The 18,320-nt window shown below is 36.4% G+C and overlaps 1 protein-coding gene across 1 annotated transcript in view; it reads right to left on the reverse strand.

Annotated features, from left to right (window-relative positions):
• Positions 1-18,320, reverse strand: part of OTOG (otogelin) — a 109,363-nt gene that overhangs the window by 39,438 nt on the left and 51,605 nt on the right. Inside the window, exons 28-33 of the mRNA XM_087704143.1 lie at positions 17,283-17,402; positions 15,454-15,570; positions 13,078-13,234; positions 12,136-12,162; positions 10,413-10,580; positions 4,569-4,847 (exon numbers count right to left, since the gene is read on the reverse strand). Coding sequence (XP_087560269.1) covers positions 4,569-4,847; positions 10,413-10,580; positions 12,136-12,162; positions 13,078-13,234; positions 15,454-15,570; positions 17,283-17,402 — 868 coding nt within the window. The remainder of the gene's footprint in view (positions 1-4,568; positions 4,848-10,412; positions 10,581-12,135; positions 12,163-13,077; positions 13,235-15,453; positions 15,571-17,282; positions 17,403-18,320) is intronic.

Consider the following 18,320-nt stretch of genomic DNA (forward strand, 5'->3'; position numbering starts at 1 on the left):
CAACGCTTCTTTCAGTCTCCATGTCTCATCATCAATATGCCACTTTTCCATTTTATCCCAGACGGAAATCATAAAGCTTTAAAAACATCGCTTAGTCTTTATTCTTTAGTCTTCTGCCCTTCCGGAAGAAGAAAGCAACACCCTCCGCCTTGTAGCCACGTGTCTCGCTGTTTGTCTTCTCCTTCTCCTTGTCTCTCCCCAGATCCGGATGAATCAGGAAGTCCCGCCTTCAGGGTCTCGTAGTAAAATTTTCGGGCTTCACAGACGGAGTTAATGCGGTGTTTTTGGTTGCCAAATGTAACTGTAATACCAGCTGGGACTTCCCATTTGTATGAAATCTGAGAGTTTCTGAGCTCTTCGGTTAAGAAAGCGTACTGTCTTCTTGTTCTTAATATTTGAAATGGTATCTCTTTAAAAACAATCAAGTCATCCCCATCAATTCTCAACCTCTTTCCGTAGAGCCTCTGTATTATCTCATTTCTAGATTCCCTTGTAGTAAAGTATATTATTATGTCCCTCGGAAGCTGTCGCTGTTTTGCTACCCAGGAATTCTGGCGGTAAATTCTTTGAATCTGCCAATCAAAGTTAAGTCCCGGACTTCCCACCAAGCGACTGAAAGCTTCAAAGAATGTCTGTTTCAAATTCTCCTGTTGGTTTTCACGCAGCCCTCTAACCCGTATAGCAAAGGCAGACTTGTTATAATTTATCATGACAAGTTCTTTTTGGGCAGATGCAATTTCCTGTTCTAACGTTTGAATTTTTGATATCAGATTAAGGTTAGTTTCTTCCAAAAGTTCCAATTTGTCCTCCGTTTCAGCAATATAATCTGTCATGACTGTCATTACTCCGATCATATCCTGCTTTGCCTGAGCAATTTTAGCATCAAATTGATCACATAAATCCGATATCAGTTGATTAATCTCCTGTCTGAAATCATTAAGCGTTTTGAGAAGGAATTCTTGTGTTAGCAAATCTCCCGTGGAGGGTGTAGGAGACAAGGGTAGCGGCTTCATAGCAGTTTTTGGAGATATGTTATTAAGGAAGCGCTTCTGTTTAGGTTTGGGAGCCATTCCAGCATAAAAATAAAAGACAAGCAATCAAGCGAGCCAAAAATCAAAGTCTGTGCTCCCCTCAGTTAATCTTTTAGCAATTAGTACGGAGAAGCCTTCAGGAGGATAGGGTCAGCTAGCTGCGTCAGATCAAACACAAAAGCTACGAGATAGCCATCTTGTGACGCAGCTAAAAAAGAAAGGGAGCCTTTTGCGAAATTGAAGCTGGTATTTTAAATAGTGATAGAAGAAATTCCTCGGGAATAGTCCCCGCCCGGATTGGCTTTTAAATAGCTTAGCTTTGTCCTGGGGGGGGAGGCAATCTGCCTAGGCTGCAAAAAAGGCAGCGCGGAAAACTGGCCGGAGTAAAGGCTCAGCTAATGTTGAACCTCTTCTTCATTCACAGCAAAAAGAAAAGCTATGAATTACAAAGAGATCCTAACGACTGACCTTCTCCCTGCCCCTTTCTGCCAGAAAGGGGAGATATCTATAGATCTTATAAGATATACGAACCAGAGTCCTGGCAGGAGCTTGGTTGAGCTCCCGACGGCGGCAGCTCCTCCCCTCGAAGCCTCCTGATCTTACTTTTCTTAATGTTGAGTTTCAAGGCAACTTTTGCACTCTCCTTCTTGACCCGCATCAAGAGGCTCTTCACTTTCTGCCATTAAAGTGATATCATCTGTATATCTGACATTGTTGATATTTCTCCCAGCAATCTTAATTCCAACTTTTGAATCATCTAGCCCCACCTTTCTCATGATGTGCTCTGCATATAAGTTAAATAGGCAGCACGACATTATACAGCCTTGCAAGACTCCTTTCCCAATTTTGAACCAAACAGTGGTTCCATGTCCAGTTCTCACTGTTGCTTTTTGAACTGCATATAGGTTTCTCAAGAGACAAATAAGATGATCTGGTACTCCCATCTCTTTAAGAACTTGCTACAATTTGTTGTGATCTACACAATCAAAGGCTTTGGTCAATGAAGCAGAAGTAGATGTTTTTATGTTTGATTAAAAAGCACATATTTGAAGTTTTTGAAGAAAGTATTAAGAGCATGTTTTCTGGGAATTTGGGAAGATATAACTTCGATAGCTTTAGAAATATTGTTGGTATATAGCTTTTATTGAATTTTTATAGAAATCACTTTGTGAATTCTGGTAGAAATCACTCTGAAATTCTTGAAACAGTAGCTTTTAATATGTACATGTGTTCTTTCAAAGTATGTTTAGCTAAAGGGTAGATAACTTGTCTTAAACATTTTTAAAAGTGTTCATTGCCTCCTCTTATCTGAATGATTACCAATCTGTTTCTAATTTCCTTTTTGCAGATGGGGAAGCACTCAGAATGAGAACGGAATACTTCAATTCTTGGAGGTGTTGAAAGTTTGCAAATTACCTTGAATTAATTCAGCCAAGTTTCTAAAGTGGTTTGGGAACTGATAAACCGCAATGACTGAGATTGCTTTTCTGTCAGCAAATTTAGTACTACTTCAATCCTCAGTGTTTCTCAACATTGGCAACTTTAAAAGATAGAAAATTCTGGGAGTTAAAATCCATTTATCTCCAAGTTATCAAGGTTGAGAAACATTGTAAATTTAAATTATCAGCAAGATTTCTCTTCCCTTTTGTTTCCTCTCACTTGTCTCTCCTACAGCTCTCCAGATCTCTCTGGAGAGTTTTTAATATATTCAAAAAAAAAACAAAACCGAAGGAGGATGCTGGGGGACATGAATCATACTATTTTTTTGAAACATAGAAAATATCTTCTCTTCATCAGCATTTACATTAAATATGTAACTGACACATTTATCCTAAAATATTTTTTTAGAAAGTTAACATTTGATCAGTAGAGGGCTTGCATGTTAAGAGCCATATCATCTTGCATGAAGTGCAACATCAGGCCCAAAGAATCATGAGCAACATATGGAGTTACTCTGAGTAGTTCTTTACTGTTTGCCTATAACAGAATCCTGCCATACTAAAATAACTATCTGTGTAACTATTAGATATACTCTATGACTTACTAGAGAGAAATATTCCCCTTCATTCTTTTTCTGCTTACCAAATATTCTAAGCTCTACTGTTTTTGCCTTCTGAGAAAGAGCCCTTCCCTCCTGACTCCAAAGTACATTCCACCATTTAGTGACCTAAATATTTCCTGTGCCCAAAACCAAAACAGACACAAAAACCTCTTCCTATAGGTTGAATGGGTTCTCACAACCATTTGTTACAAGATGTCTGCGAAACACGATTGGGAGAGAAAGGAAGAAACAAGGTAGGAGACCAACTACATGACACACCTTACATTGCATCATTTTGGAAGCAGTAGAACACAGCATCCGAGATCTGCAAGTGGGCATTGCATTCCACCCATAGGCTACCATACGAGGACTAATTATGCATTACAAAGATCACCTGGAGGTAGGAGATACTTCCAATATAATATACCAGATCCCCTACATGGATTGCCCTTGTGACTGCATAGGATCGATGGGATGGATGCTAACCACCAGATAGCAAGAACACAAGCAAGTAGTCAAACGAACTCATTGATGGCCTCACACTGCAATGCATTATGAATATGAATTCATGCACAATTGGATGACCAAGCACAAAAGCAGCCAGGGAAGTGATGGAAGTCTGGGAAATAGGCCCCTCATCAGTCAACAGGAGTGCTGATATACATCAGATTATCAAGTACTTAAGAGCAGAGGGCTTGGCAGCACAAGAAAACAACAGCCAATGACTTACTAGCCAGCAACACCCCAATCAATAATTAAAAAGCCCTACACAAGAGGCATCATGTAAATACCACATACAGAATAGCCCAAAGCACACACTCTGCTAGAGAGAAGTTTCCTAAGGATGGGCTCCAGCATGTGTCTGAAAGCTCAGAAGACTAAAACTCTGGTCCCAGTAACTGACCCAGATTGGATCCAGCAATATTATCCTGGGACATGTACAGTATATTCATCTTCATTCCTCCCCTTATAATTCTGCTTATTTTTGCCCTGTACAAAAAATTCACATTAAGAGAAACTTACTGTATTGTTCTGTTAACTGTCATGCTATTTATTTATATCTCAACTGAGTATAGTGTATAACTCACCCACCCCCAGACTCCAGGTTGAAATCAGTAAGTGTTGATGAAAAAAAATTCTGAATTTTTTTACCCACAAAGATATTTCTTGCATATGCAATGTAGATTGTGTAGGACTAAGTGAATCTGTGATTCTAGGACAAAAGACTTTTGGCCCTCCATTGAAGCTGAATACAACTGCCAGCATTTATTACTACTGATCAAGTTGACTACAGTTTTTAAAACTTCAGTAACCTCTGGATAGCCATCAGTTACCAATCCTGCAATGGTTCATCTCATGAATAAGCACTTCAGTATATAAATGATACTGGAAAGTTTTTATAACTTTCACTTTCTTAATACAGGGGAGAGGCTTCACATAAAGTATAGCAAAACCATATGAAAATACAATCAGTGTGCTCATATTCAACTACTTACCTACAAGTTTAAAAAGTGTAGAGAGTCTGAATGCCTCAGAGTGATGATATTTAATGACAGTCACAGAGGAAGCTGAAATGTGGATGAACACTCCTGGTACGGCAAATGATTCAAAAGAACTATATCCTGAGAACCATGTGTTTTTGTGAATGGCAAATGTTGACCTGTTCTGAAAACGTTCATTTCTCTCCCACTTGGAAAGAACAAGGGTATTATTAGAAGCTAAATAAAGAAAATAATTTGGTCTGTCAGCTGCTTCCAGTGAAACCAGGTGTGGATCTGAAAAGCAAAAAAAAAAAAAAAAAACAATGAAGAAATATGATGAAATGGCCAAGGCTAGATTATAGTGATTAGCTTCTAGGTTGTATGTCAATTATAATTCCATTAATAGGTGGCTGCTGACACTTATTAAAATGTTGCATGGTGATACCTACATCCAAATTTGGGTGAACAACCAAGGTCAGCATTCTGCTGTGGTGTAATTTAGCCCCTTTGCTATTTAATTTTAGATGTGGTGGCAAAAGTGACAAAACTGAAGCATCCCTGCTAAGCTTGATTGATAGACCTGTTGCTTTATTTTTATGTGCATATGATACAGCCATCACCTCAATTTCACATATAGGACTCAGGAGAGCATTAATCAACTGTAATCATTAATCACACTGACTTGGCTATTACCTATCAATTACCAAAAAAAAAAAACCCTTTTCAAAGAGTTCCCCTAGATAATAACATAAATGGCAAATAAATAGGGAATTTTATTAAACAGGTTAAGATCTTTAAATATCTCAGAAATGTTTCCCACTTAAAAGGTCCAAATTCTATCATTAAAAGACACAGCGAGTAATGTAGCTCTCTGCTTAATATTGTTCTATACAAAAGGTGGCAATTATATACCAGGTGAACTAAAAATATTTGAGACCAAAGGAATATCATAGCTATCTTATGATATATTTTTAAGTTTATGTCTTTAAGGACAGAGTGGTCTTTTGAGGCTGTTCAATCATGATTTCTAAGGGGCTTATTTCTGAGTCCACGATGCATCCAAACACAGACTTTCAGCTAAGACTAGAATATCAATTAAAACTCAAATGCAAACAGCATTTGTTAGCTTAAATTAATATTCAACTCTAAAATAAACTCCACTCTTCCTGGTGGAAATTACTTAGTTGCACCCTAAGGTAGTGTGGGATTTTCAATTAATGTACTGATTACAGTGGGTTTGGACAGCCCCAATTATTCTTTAAACAACATGCCAGCTATTCTGACCACCAGAATAATTTCAGCTAGGCGCCACCTTGCTTGATCTCAATCCCACTATTTATTTCTTTAAGACTGCATGCCAGAATACTAGAATAACTTTTACATTGGCAAATTGAATTGCCATCCAGTCTGATTATCTAGAGGGCAGTTTTTGCAGCAATTCTAAAGAATGCTGTCTCTATGGAAGGATGGGATCAAAACTGAAAATGATTTACTTTACCATTGCACTGACTCTTTTTATAGAGGTATTTGGGATACATTTCCCATTGCAACATGATATTTTGGCAGGACTAAACATATCCTATCAGTTGATCAGGAGGTGATTTCAGGTCATGTAGCCATATTCTGTATACTGTCTGTGATGGAACGTAAACAAATTTTTCAGTTGGGAAAAGGTTTTATATGAATAAGAGTTATTAATAGTTATTTTGATATATTATCAGATATATTACATTTTGATTTGTATATACCTATTTTATTATTAAATTAAATTGTTCTACTCTGTTACTGCAATAATAAACTATAATAATAAACTGTTTAAACTATCTTGATTGCTATTTTGCTAAAATATAGCCAGATTCTGTCAAGCTCAACTTAACCCAAAACTATGTACTTATAACATTGCCACTGTTTCAATCCAGGAATTTCTGAAAATGCAGAATGAACAAGTTCAAAGCAAAGAAAATTATACTTTTTAAGGAAGCTTCCATTCATCTCCAAACCAACACATTATTTTAAAAAAACAAAACCCTAAAATATAAAACCTGTATTGCAAGATTTTCTCTTGCTTTACAAAATTGATTGAACTGATTTCAGTAGATTTAAAGTAATGCTTATTAAAAGGGTGACAGAATTGTGACTTAATTGAACATCTTTTGTCCCAATATTATTTCACTGTACACTACATTATTCTGCTTACCATTATCATAAGACTACTAAAAAATCAATTGTCCTCATCCATTAAACAGATGTTAAGTGATGTAATAATTCATTATCCTAGAATACTATTTAATTTTCCAAGATAAAATGTATTTAATATGTGGAGAAGGAGAGAAGCAGCTCAGCACTTTTCTACCCTAGACGAGTTCAAATCACCAGGACCGGATGGATTACACCCCAGGGTTCTGAAGGAACTGGCAGACAAGATCTCAGAACCACTGAATTATATCTTTCAGAGATCCTGGAGCACTGGGGAACTACCAGAGGACTGGAAAAGAACTGATGTGGTTCCCATCTTCAAAAAAGGGGAAAAAAATATCCAGGAAACTACAGACCTATTAGCCTGACCCCAATACCAGAAAAGATTCTGGAAAAAATAATCAAGCAATGAATTAGTGAACACCTAGAAGCAAACAAAGTAATAGCCAAAAGCCAACATGGGTTTGTCAAAAACAGATCATGCCAGATTAATCTTATTGCATTCTTTGATGTGGTGACAAAATTAGTGGACCAGAGGAATGCCGTCAATATAGTTTACTTGAACTTCAGTAAGGCATTTGATAAGGTAGACCATAACCTACCAATAGATAAAGTAAAAGGATGTGGGTTAGATAGCACCACCACCAGATGGATTTGTAACTGGCTGACCAACCACACTCAATATGTAGTCCTCAATGGAACTGCATGTACATGGAGGGAAGTATGCAGTGGAGTACCCCAAGGCTCTGTTTTAGGCCCAGTATTCTTCAATATCTTCATCAATGATTTGGATGAGGGAATAAATGGGGAACTCATCAAATTTGCAGATGACACCAAACTGGCAGGAATAGCCAACACTTCAGAAGATAGGCTAAAGATACAGAAGGATCTTGACAAACTTGAACATTGGGCACTATCTAATAAAATGAAATTCAATGGTGAAAAGAGTAAGGTTCTACATTTAGGCAAGAAAAACAAAATGCACAGGTACAGTATAGGTGGTACCTTGCTCAATAGTAGTAACTGTGAGAGGGATCTTGGAGTCCTAGTGGACAACCATTTACATATGAGCCAGCAGCTGCCAAAAAAGCCAACACAGTTCTAGGCTGCATAAATAGAGGGAGAGAATCAAGATCACGTGAAGTGTTAATACCACTTTATAATGCCTTGGTAAGGCCACACTTGGAATACAGCATACAGTTCTGGTCGTCACGATGTAGAAAGGATGTGCAGACTCTGGAAAGAGTGCAGAGAAGAGCAACAAAGATGATTAGGGGACTAGAGACTAAAACATATGAAGAACGGTTGCAGGAACTGGGTATGTCTAGTTTAAGAGAAAGAAGGACTAGGGGAGACATGATAGCAGACTTCCAATATGTCAGGGGTTGCCACAAAGAAGAGGAGTCAAACTATTCTCCAAGGCACCTGAGGGTAGAACAAGAAGCAATGGGTGGAAACTAATCCAGGAGAGAAGCAGGAGAAATTTCCTGACGGTTAGAACAATTAATCAGTGGAACAGCTTGCCTCCAGAAGTTGTGAATGCCCCAACACTGGAAGTCTTTAAGAAGATGTTGGATAGCCATCTGTCTGAAATGGTATAGGGTTTCCTGCCTAGGCAGAGGCTTGGACTAGAAGACCTCCAAGGTCCCTTCCAACTCTGCTATTGTATATTTTCTTTAATTACTGAAGGTGAAAATGTACTGTTTAGCAACCATTGCTTGCTGAATCAAAATAGAGATTGGTGAATGTAAGGGTTCTGAATTTTTCTAATCAGAATTATAAACAGAATGTTGAGATATAGAGTGTTAAAATTGAAAATGAAGAGATTACTTTCCAAAGGTGGATTGTCAAGAAAAAAATCCAATAACTGACACTCATATCTGGAACTATTAGTAACTTCACAAACATTGCATTCAAACAATGGTGCTGAAAAGGTTTATCTCAGGACGTTAAGCTCTTTCATTGTCACGGGCAACAACCTAATCTCTCCATATATATGTGCTATATCAGGGGGATATAGTTCTTTGTCCTGGTGTTCTATCCAAAATAAAAGCATTTCCAGAAATTGCATAAGAAAGCAAATCTAGAAATGTTATTCATAAAAAATATTCAGTTCATATTCAGTTAACTGGTGATACAAAATTTAACTATTTACATTATTCTAGTAATATCCTTTTTTCCAGATATTTTTCCTTCCTTTCTATTCTCTTCACACTTAACCATAATCTCAATTTTCCACCAATCTATTATATCGTCAGTTAACCATTTTGTATTTCATTAGTTTTACAGCTAACCAACAGCTTTATAGATAAAATGGCATTTTTCTATGACAAGAATCATGTTAAACTTTAGTATTTAAGTATCACTGATGCTTGTAGTTACTTTTATTTCAAAAGGCAGGTAGGAAAAAATGGATAAAATGTACATTTTAGAAATGTAAAAATACATGTACACAACCAAAGTATCCATCCATATGAGTAATCCCAAGGAACTGGCAAAGTCTATATTTTAGTGAAAAACACAATTAATGGCAATTATCTTTAAAAAAAAGTATTTTTATACAGTTGTAGTTTTTCACTTAACCATAATCTCAATTTGCTGCCAACCATTATAGTATATCCTCAGCTGACCTATTTGTATCTCATTAGTTTCATAGCAAACCAGCTGCTGTCAATTTCCAGATTTCCTCTTAGGTTTCTCTATCTATCTTGCATTAAGAATATTAAGGCTAATGTGCTTACAAAGTTGTCAATCTGAAAACTAAGTGTCATGTTATTTATAAATCAGCAATTGCCCTGTAAAAAACCTATTCTCTAAGTGGAGACCTTTGATCATATTTAAAAAAAGACCACTGAAGTTGATTAGGAAAATTTAAGTGTTTCATTTATGAAACTTTCTTAAGAGTCATAGTGGCGCAGTGGTTGGAATGTAGTATTGCAGGCTTCTTCTGCTGACTGCCAGTTGCAAGTTCGGCAGTTCAGTTTTCACTGGTTCAAGGTTGACTCAGCCTTCCATCTTTCCGAGGTCGATAAAATGAAGACCCAGATTGTTGGAGGCAATATGCTGACCCTGTAAACTGCTTAGAGAGGGCTGTAAATCATTGTCAAGCAGCATATAAATCTCAGTGTGTTCTATGGCTAATGCTAAAATTCTGAAATGGGAGAAATCACTTTTGTTAATTTGGCTGTGAGAATATAAAAATTGTTTGGCTGACTCTGAACAAAATCTAGAGTATTTCTACCAGCAATATTAACCAGTCAGATGTCTCTGAATGCTCATTAATACTATATGACCAGTAACAATGTTCCTCTCTTATTTGTAAACTAGCATCTGGAATATAGGTAGGTAGGTAGGTAGGTAGGTAGGTAGGTAGGTAGGTAGGTAGGTAGATAGATAGATAGATAGATAGATAGATAGATAGATAGATAGATAGATAGATAGATAGATAGATAGATTGATTTAAATTGCTTCTGATATATATTATCTAAAATAGTGTTTTTTAATCACCATAGCTTTAAGATATATGGACATAAACAGACAGAATTCCCCAACCACGCTAGCTGGAGCACACTAGCTGGAGAATTCTGTGAATTAAAATCCACAGAACTTAAAGTTGCAGAGGTTCAGTACCACAGATCGATTTTACAGAGTTACTAGATTTACCATGTGCTTTGGGCTTATACAGCGGTGATGTTAGCATAAAGGTTAAAGCATCCCCCGAAGCTAAGTCATCTTCTCTTGCTGGGAAAACAGAACCATCCTGCAGTTTTGCTGCGATTATAGTTTTTCCATCCAAGTAGCTAACCAATTTGTAAGGACCTTTTCCCAGAACTGCCAAGAAAGAAAAAAAGTTACATTTTCTGTCTCCATGTCTGTATCATGGGTTTATCAGTCAGTCCGAAAGCAGCAAAGAAAACACCATCATTAGCAGGCATTCCCAAGAATAAGCATTATGGGTCTTAATTTAGAACTACAGAACTCTTGCAAACTTGATTTCATAAATGATCTGCCTGAATCTAATCTTACATCAGACATTTATTAAAATGGGCAAAAAAAGTAAAATTCAGTAAAGAAGGAATAGAATAAAAGAAAAGAAAGAGCCTGTTTAACCATAATCAGCAAAAACAAAACAACAAAAAAGGACCCTCCACATATGCTAAATACAACTTCCAAATGTTGGGAGTACTAATATGCAGTAAATCTCTACATGCTCCTCACCTGCGGATTTGCTTGTTTCCTCATACTAAGATCCCAAAGGAATGCTCTGAGAGGGCATACACCCCAAGGCATTTCATGAGAGCCATAGTTAATTAAGGTTTTTTAAAACAGAAACCACTAACTAAAAGGACTTATGTGGTAAAGAGGTTATTTGGTTTTAATTATGAAACTGCACTTGTAAAATATTATCATAGTCCTCATTGTACATCTTGTGGCACACAGGTTGGGCATGCAGATTATTTTTTAAAAATGTAATAGCAATATGGAAAAAAGTATAAAAAAAACATGGAGCATCCTCAACTATTACCAAAGCTCAGAGGGTTCAGTCTGGCAAACAACTGGACTCATATTTTTCAAATTAGAACCTTCTAACTATTGACTGAGCTTCTGTGATATTATGAAATGTTTGTAACTGCTTAGGAAGTAACTTGATAGTACAAAAGCAGTATGTCACAGATGTCAAATGCATGGCGTCCAGTTGATGACACATGATGTATCGTGATGATTTCTCCATTTGCGGAGCTGGGGTGGGTGTGGCCTGTGCTTGACGCATCTGGCCCGCGGGTCACCAGTTTGACACCCCTATACTATGTGCTATTAACAGACTAAAAATCTACATGGCAAAAGAAAAGATCCATGATGAATTAAACAGATGCAACATACAGTGGTACTTTAAAAAAGAAATCAACATAGCATACTACCCAAATAATCAAATCAGAATATGCATGAAACATTATACTGTATATCAGTACTAAAGCATTGAGCTAAATCAAAATATCCTTATTTTCCAATGGAAAATAAAAGGATTAATGATGTTTTAACATTAAAAGTTAAGATAAAACATTCAGAGCAGAAAATTGCTAAGGAGAAGAAAAACTGCCACTGAGATATGCTTACTTTCTTCAGTTTTTTCTTTTCATATTCTCCTTGATTTTCTACCTGATATACTTCTCAAAATAAAAGCTAACTGATCAAGAGTGTAAGAATGTAATTGAGTCTGAGATGCAAAGAATAATTCTGTTAATTAGCCTGCCTGACAAATTGTTAGATTATTTACTTATTTGAACACTATAATTACACATTTACATACATATATTTAAATAACAAAGTATTACTAACATGGAAGGGGGCATAAGGAAAAATACTTAGCTCTCGCATAATTGCTTACCTTTATTGATATATTCACAATCATATGCTATAAAAAACAAAAGCAAACAATTAGAATGTATGTGTGCATACACAAGCCATTTTGCTTTCATCTCCACTGAGAAGACAAATTAAAGCTGGCAGAAATGATTTAAACTCTTTTCACTGACTGTAATAAGAAAAAACTTATCCTTTTATGACCTCTAGTGGTATAGTAATAATTTTAGTTGTCCTTCCTATAATAAACAATATCATAGTTGTCTATGAACACAAACCACATTTGTATCAGAATAATAATCCAAATTTAAAATAGCAACCACATACATTTTCAAAATACTTAAGCGCAGGATATAATTTTAACCTGAGGACAAGTTGTAAGAATGAGAAAAAAGAGCTGTGCGCTAAAGTTTATTCGTGAGATATTATTCAAGTTATTGCTATGTCTACAGTTCAAGCAAATAGACATTTAAAAAAATCTTTACACATATTTTCTTACTTTCCTCATCTCATTTATATTTGATACCGAGAACAGAATTCCGGATATAAATCAGAAATGGGCAAATTTTTCTGCTGTCTGTGGTTGCAATTTTGAATTTATATTTATATATAAGCCTATAAAGGTGTAGCAGGAATAATAATGAAGTTTCTATATAAGAAACTTGGCCTCCCATTATCAGATAGTGTAATTAACTAAATTATAAAAGTCACTGAGACAAAGAACAGCACTTATCAGTAGCTTTGGATGGATGGATGAATGGACGGACTACTATGACTGATCCTTTTGTATTATACTTAATATGCCTGATTTCATAAAACTGCAGGAGTTTTAGCCAATTCTTGAATGCAAGAAAGGAAAAAATTACACAATCAAAAGCTAGCTGAATATTCATGGATGAAGAAGCAAAATCAAACTGATTGTATGGCTTTGCAAGATTTGTAAATGCATTTTAATTATCATACTTACGACATAGTCTAGGAGATCTCCAGTCTACTGTAACTCCTTGTTGACAACACTGATGAGCATAGGCTGAAACACTTGTACAGAAACATTCACAATCCCCTCCCTGGTTACAACCACATGTGTCAATCAAACAGTTTGAATAAAACCAAGTGACATCAACCTGAAAAATGTAAACATTACTATAATAAATCATCCCTACTTAAATACTGATTTATACATAAAGAGCAAGCATCTGAACTAAATTTTAGGGGCATGTCTATGAAATATATCACGTAATATTTATTACTTATCTGTATTTGGCATTATAGTCCAATCTTAAATTTTCTCCTGCTGGTGGGAACATTCTCTGAATTCCAATCCACAGATGCTCCAACTAAGGGAAGAAGTTGCCCTTAGCCAGTTTCTCTTCTTTGCAGCCATGTTCACAAAAGAAAATCTGCTTTTGGATACCCGGAAACTCTCAAAATGGGAGAGGGGGGTAGATAAACGAGAAGGTTTTAGTAGTAACCATCTCCTATATCTTTTGCCCCAAGAAGCTACTTCTTAATGGAGGTAGAATGTTTTTGTTTGGTGAAATATACGTAAATGAATATTAAAATTTCTAGTTTACATCCTATGCATTCGTACATTTTCTGATATTTGTATTATTTAAATAGTGAAATGAGATAAATTATTACTGAGAAAAAATAATATCTATATTGACAAGAACATATGCACATATAACGTTAACTGACATTCTATACTGGAAGTTTATACAAAAACTTGGATTCAAAAGAAAAATGTGGCATGTTGTATTTGTAGGCAGGCTCCTGCACCTTGGGAGAACACTTTAAAAAACCATATTTTTGGACTATAAGATGCACTAGAGTATAAGACATGCCTTCATTTTTGGAGAGGAAAATAAGAAGAAAAATATTCTGCCTCTGCCTACCAGCATCCATGGTATTTATCTGGTTAGCATCCTGTCAGTGTGTGAGAAAATTGAGGGATGTATGGAAACAAACAATATTTGCTGTGTGAGCAACAAGAAAGGAGACAGCAAGAAGCCAAGGCGTGGCTTGTTCTGTACTAAGGCTGCATGCTGTGCTGATGACAACCCAAGGGAAAAAACATGCTTCATTTGAAGTATTTCTCATAGGTGCTCACTTTGTATCAGATTTGCTTTTCAAATCTGGAACTCTATAATCAGGCCTGTATTGATACCTACATTTGCTGGAAGTTAGAACTTGTAGGTCAGTCACATTTTTTTTTCTTTTCACAAACTGGCTTGATTGGAAGCAAGAGAGATAGAAATATATCAAATAAATGAAATGAATAAATCTTGAATGTCATTGCACTTCCACAAGAAAGGTAAGTCTTTGACAGTTCAAAAAGACATCTCCTTCAGGAATTAACAGCTGGATAGACATGGAAAAATCAGTCTCTTGGAAGATCAAGTCCTAAACGATTTAGCTCTTTAAATATCTTTTTTTAATCTTCCATTCAATTGTGTCCAATTCTTAGAGACTGCCTGGACAAGGTTTTTCTTGGCAAGGTTTTTCAGAAGTAGTTTGCCCTTGCCTGTTTTCCAGAGTCAGAAGGTATGATAGACCCAAGGTCACCCTACTGATTTTGCTCCTAAGGTAGGATGAGAACTCAGAGTCTCCCAGTTTGTAGTCTGATCTTTTAACTACTACACAAAACTAGCTAGCATCTTAAATTGCCATCCAGTAAAACTGGCAAGTGGTGTATTTCTTTCAGTATAGGATTTAAACATGATCCTTGTATATTGCATCAATTGGAAACTTAACACATTTTATATTTGTAACTCTTGGATTTTTGTCTAAGGTAGGCACATATAAAGTGCATTACCCTAATCAAAACATGATACAGCCAAAGCCACAAATCAGTGACATAGCTGCCATACAGGAGCTATTTGTGAGGCCAGTGATAGTGAAATATCAAGAAACATTCACTTCCAGAATGCCATTTGCTGTTTCATAGGGAATGCAACCCCAACAGATATAGGCTTGATTTTAATCATTGAGTGCAATTTCTTATTATCAACAGAAACGATCAATTATCAATATCTGCATTCTCATCTTGCTCTCCATCATCCAGCCTATTAATTGAAAGAAGTATATAATTTGCTTCTTTGGATATTGGACAACTAGGAGAAACAGAGCTGCAGCTCATGTTCCCCTTATGATCGCCAGATGCCCTCCCCGCAGTGATTTCATGTGGTTGGACAGCATGAGGAGCAAGCTGTAACCCTGTGGGACACCGAATATTAATGGTTTGGGTTTCAAACAGCAGTGTTCCAGGACCAACTAGTAGACCACCTGGGTACATCTCGCTTTAAATGCTACACCCTTAACTTTTTTCTGCATTGTTACTCACCACTGGATGGCATGACTCAAATATTTCACTTAACAGTATTCCACATTCTTTCTTTGCAAATGCTTCTCTGAGTGGGTTTAAAATGCAGGGATGCCGAATATCAGAGCTGTCAACACACTGAATTCAAAAACAAAAGAATAAAAGAAGAATGGCCATAAGCTGGTATTCTTTGAGATAGACTACATGTAAGATACACCTCCTAGGAGGAAGACATAGACTCCTATATAACTGCATATTGAATTAGATACTGAATCACAAACAAACAGTTTGAGTTGAGTCAAACAGATAGTTGGATTACTGGCAGCATGGAAATATTAAATCCCTAACAACCACCAAAACACGATGCATATTGGTCTATTGCCATACCTTTTGTTTTTGTTAAAGCAACATGTTGGGGAAAAAGCTGAAGAGTGGAATCATGAAAAATGTGTCACATTTTTAACTTCTGTGGAAATGTGATTTTTTTTTGGGGGGGGGTGTAATTCTAATTCTTAGGATTATCATGAAAAGCATGAAAAACATGTGGCTGTGATCTCATACACAAAAATTCCTCTACAGGTAGTGCCAAAAATCTATAATACATGTTAGCAAAAGAATGTTGGTGATTTGAAAAGCTAACTTAGATGCATGAGCAGCGTATAATTCCCTTTCTGTGGGCAAGCAATATTATACAAAACACTGGAACAGAGAAAAAAATAGTATGCCAAACATATTAAAGGAATGATATGAGAAAAAGAAATCTAGCTAGAATCTATCTTAAGCATGACTAAACACTTCGAAAACACCCCAAGAAGTCAAAACCCCATGATTACATTAAGATTTAAATGGGAGAAAAAAATCTCAAAGCAATAGAAAACACTAGTTTACTTTCAGAGGAATAGTCATTAATCCCAAATTTATTTTATCTAATTGCAATGTTTATACCAGCAGCATGCTTATTCCAACCTTCTACATCTTTGACTAAATGTGCAAGGCATGCTTTCACTCTGCCTCTTGTTTTCATCAATATAAGAATAACTTCTGCCACCAACAGACTTCCTTGGCTATGTGGTTTTTGCAAAGACTGCAATCTACAAAATCTTTGAAAAATTAGGAATTTGCATCATTTGGAAAATAGGGTTTAAAGGTAAAGTCTTCTTTGTTCAAAAATTCCTAAGCAACAAAATCAGAGCATTCAATACAATACTATACAATACAATAGCAGAGTTGGAAGGGAACTTGGAGGTCTTCTAGTTCAACCCCCTGCCTAGGCAGGAAACCCTATAACATTTCAGACAAATGGCTATCCAACATCTTCTTAAAGACTTCGAGTGTTTGGGCATTCACAACTTCTGGAGGCAAGCTGTTCCACTGATTAATTGTTCTAACTGTCAGAAAATTTCTCCTCAGTTCTAAGTTGCTTCTCTGCTTGATTAGTTTCCACCCATTACTTCTTGTTCTACACTCAGGTGCCCTGGAGAATAGTTTGACTCCCTCTTCTTTGTGGCAACCCCTGAGATATTGGAACACTGCTATCATGTCTCCCCTAGTCCTTCTTTTCATTCAACTAGTCATATCCAGTTCCTGCAACCGTTCTTCATATGTTTTAGTCTCCAGGCCCCTAATCATCTTTGTTGCTCTTCTCTGCACTCTTTCCAGAGTCTCCACATCTTTTCTACATTGTGGTGACCAAAACTGAATAATTCATCTTCTTTCTCTTTGCGTTCCCTCCAAGTATTTGAATTCATAGAAATCTGACATCTATACACTGTTATAAATCAGTAAATATGGTTGGTGCTTAATTTTAGGCAATAAAAAATAATATGAGAGGCCATCGTCCAATACTTTACCTCAACAACTGCCCAACTGCTTCCAAATTCTTGTGCATTTGTTAACTCAAAATTTTCTGGAGTTCTCATTTCATTTATTGTTTTGGAGTCAAAATTTCCACATAATCCAGTCAGCTCACCCTAGACAAGAGGCAAAATTAGTAACTCTTAATTAAAGACATTTATAACCCCAAATTTGATATTATTATTTTTCACATTAATAACATAGAATCTAGCCTTCCCTTAGCTTTGGGCTGGGACACTTTGGGCCAGTAACTGCCTCTAAGTTCAACTCACATCAAGGGTGGTTGTTATGGGGAAAATAGGCAGGAGTGTTATTTATTTATTCAATTTATATGACCGACACATGACTCGATTGGGGGGGGGGAATAATCATAACATCATTTGAAACCAATTAAAGTACAATAGAAAAAAATAAATATATTCAGCAGTTAAAATTTTATCCATAGATATTAACATAAGCAGGAAGCAGGGCCCTTAACACAATCAGGACTCCAGGCCCAGGCACACAGCAAGGATTTCAAGGCCATATGAAAGGCCAATGGGATCAGGGCCATCCTAATCTCTGGATGGAGGATGTTCTATTACTGCAGAAAAGATGCACCTCCTGGTCCCAACTAAGCTACATTTCTTGGTTGACAGGTCTCAGAGTATGACCATCTGTTGAACTGGATTGAATGGATAGAAACAATTAGAAGAGAGTCTCTCAGGTAACCTGGTCCTAAATTGGTTTGGTTTGGTTGGTTTGGTTTATTAGATTTATATGCCGCCCTTCTCCCAAGGACTCAGGGCGGCGTACAACATTAAAAGAAACACATAATACAAAAGTTTTTAAAAAATTAAATAAAATATCCCAAACAAACCCAATTAGAATTGACAATAACGTTTTTTTAAAAAAAAATGAATTAAAACTAACAATGATCAATATTTTGTTTTGTTCAGGCCAGGCTGGCTTGCTGGAAAAGCCAACTTTTTAGGGCGCGTCGGAATGACCGGAGGTCGGGGATTATACGAAGCTATGGGGGCAGCTCATTCCAG

The sequence above is a fragment of the Thamnophis sirtalis genome, unplaced genomic scaffold (genome assembly GCF_051295495.1).
Source record: "Thamnophis sirtalis isolate CommonGarterSnake01/CBP01778 unplaced genomic scaffold, rThaSir2_p1.2 scaffold_1, whole genome shotgun sequence".
In the NCBI taxonomy this organism is placed as follows: Eukaryota; Metazoa; Chordata; class Lepidosauria; order Squamata; family Natricidae; genus Thamnophis; species Thamnophis sirtalis.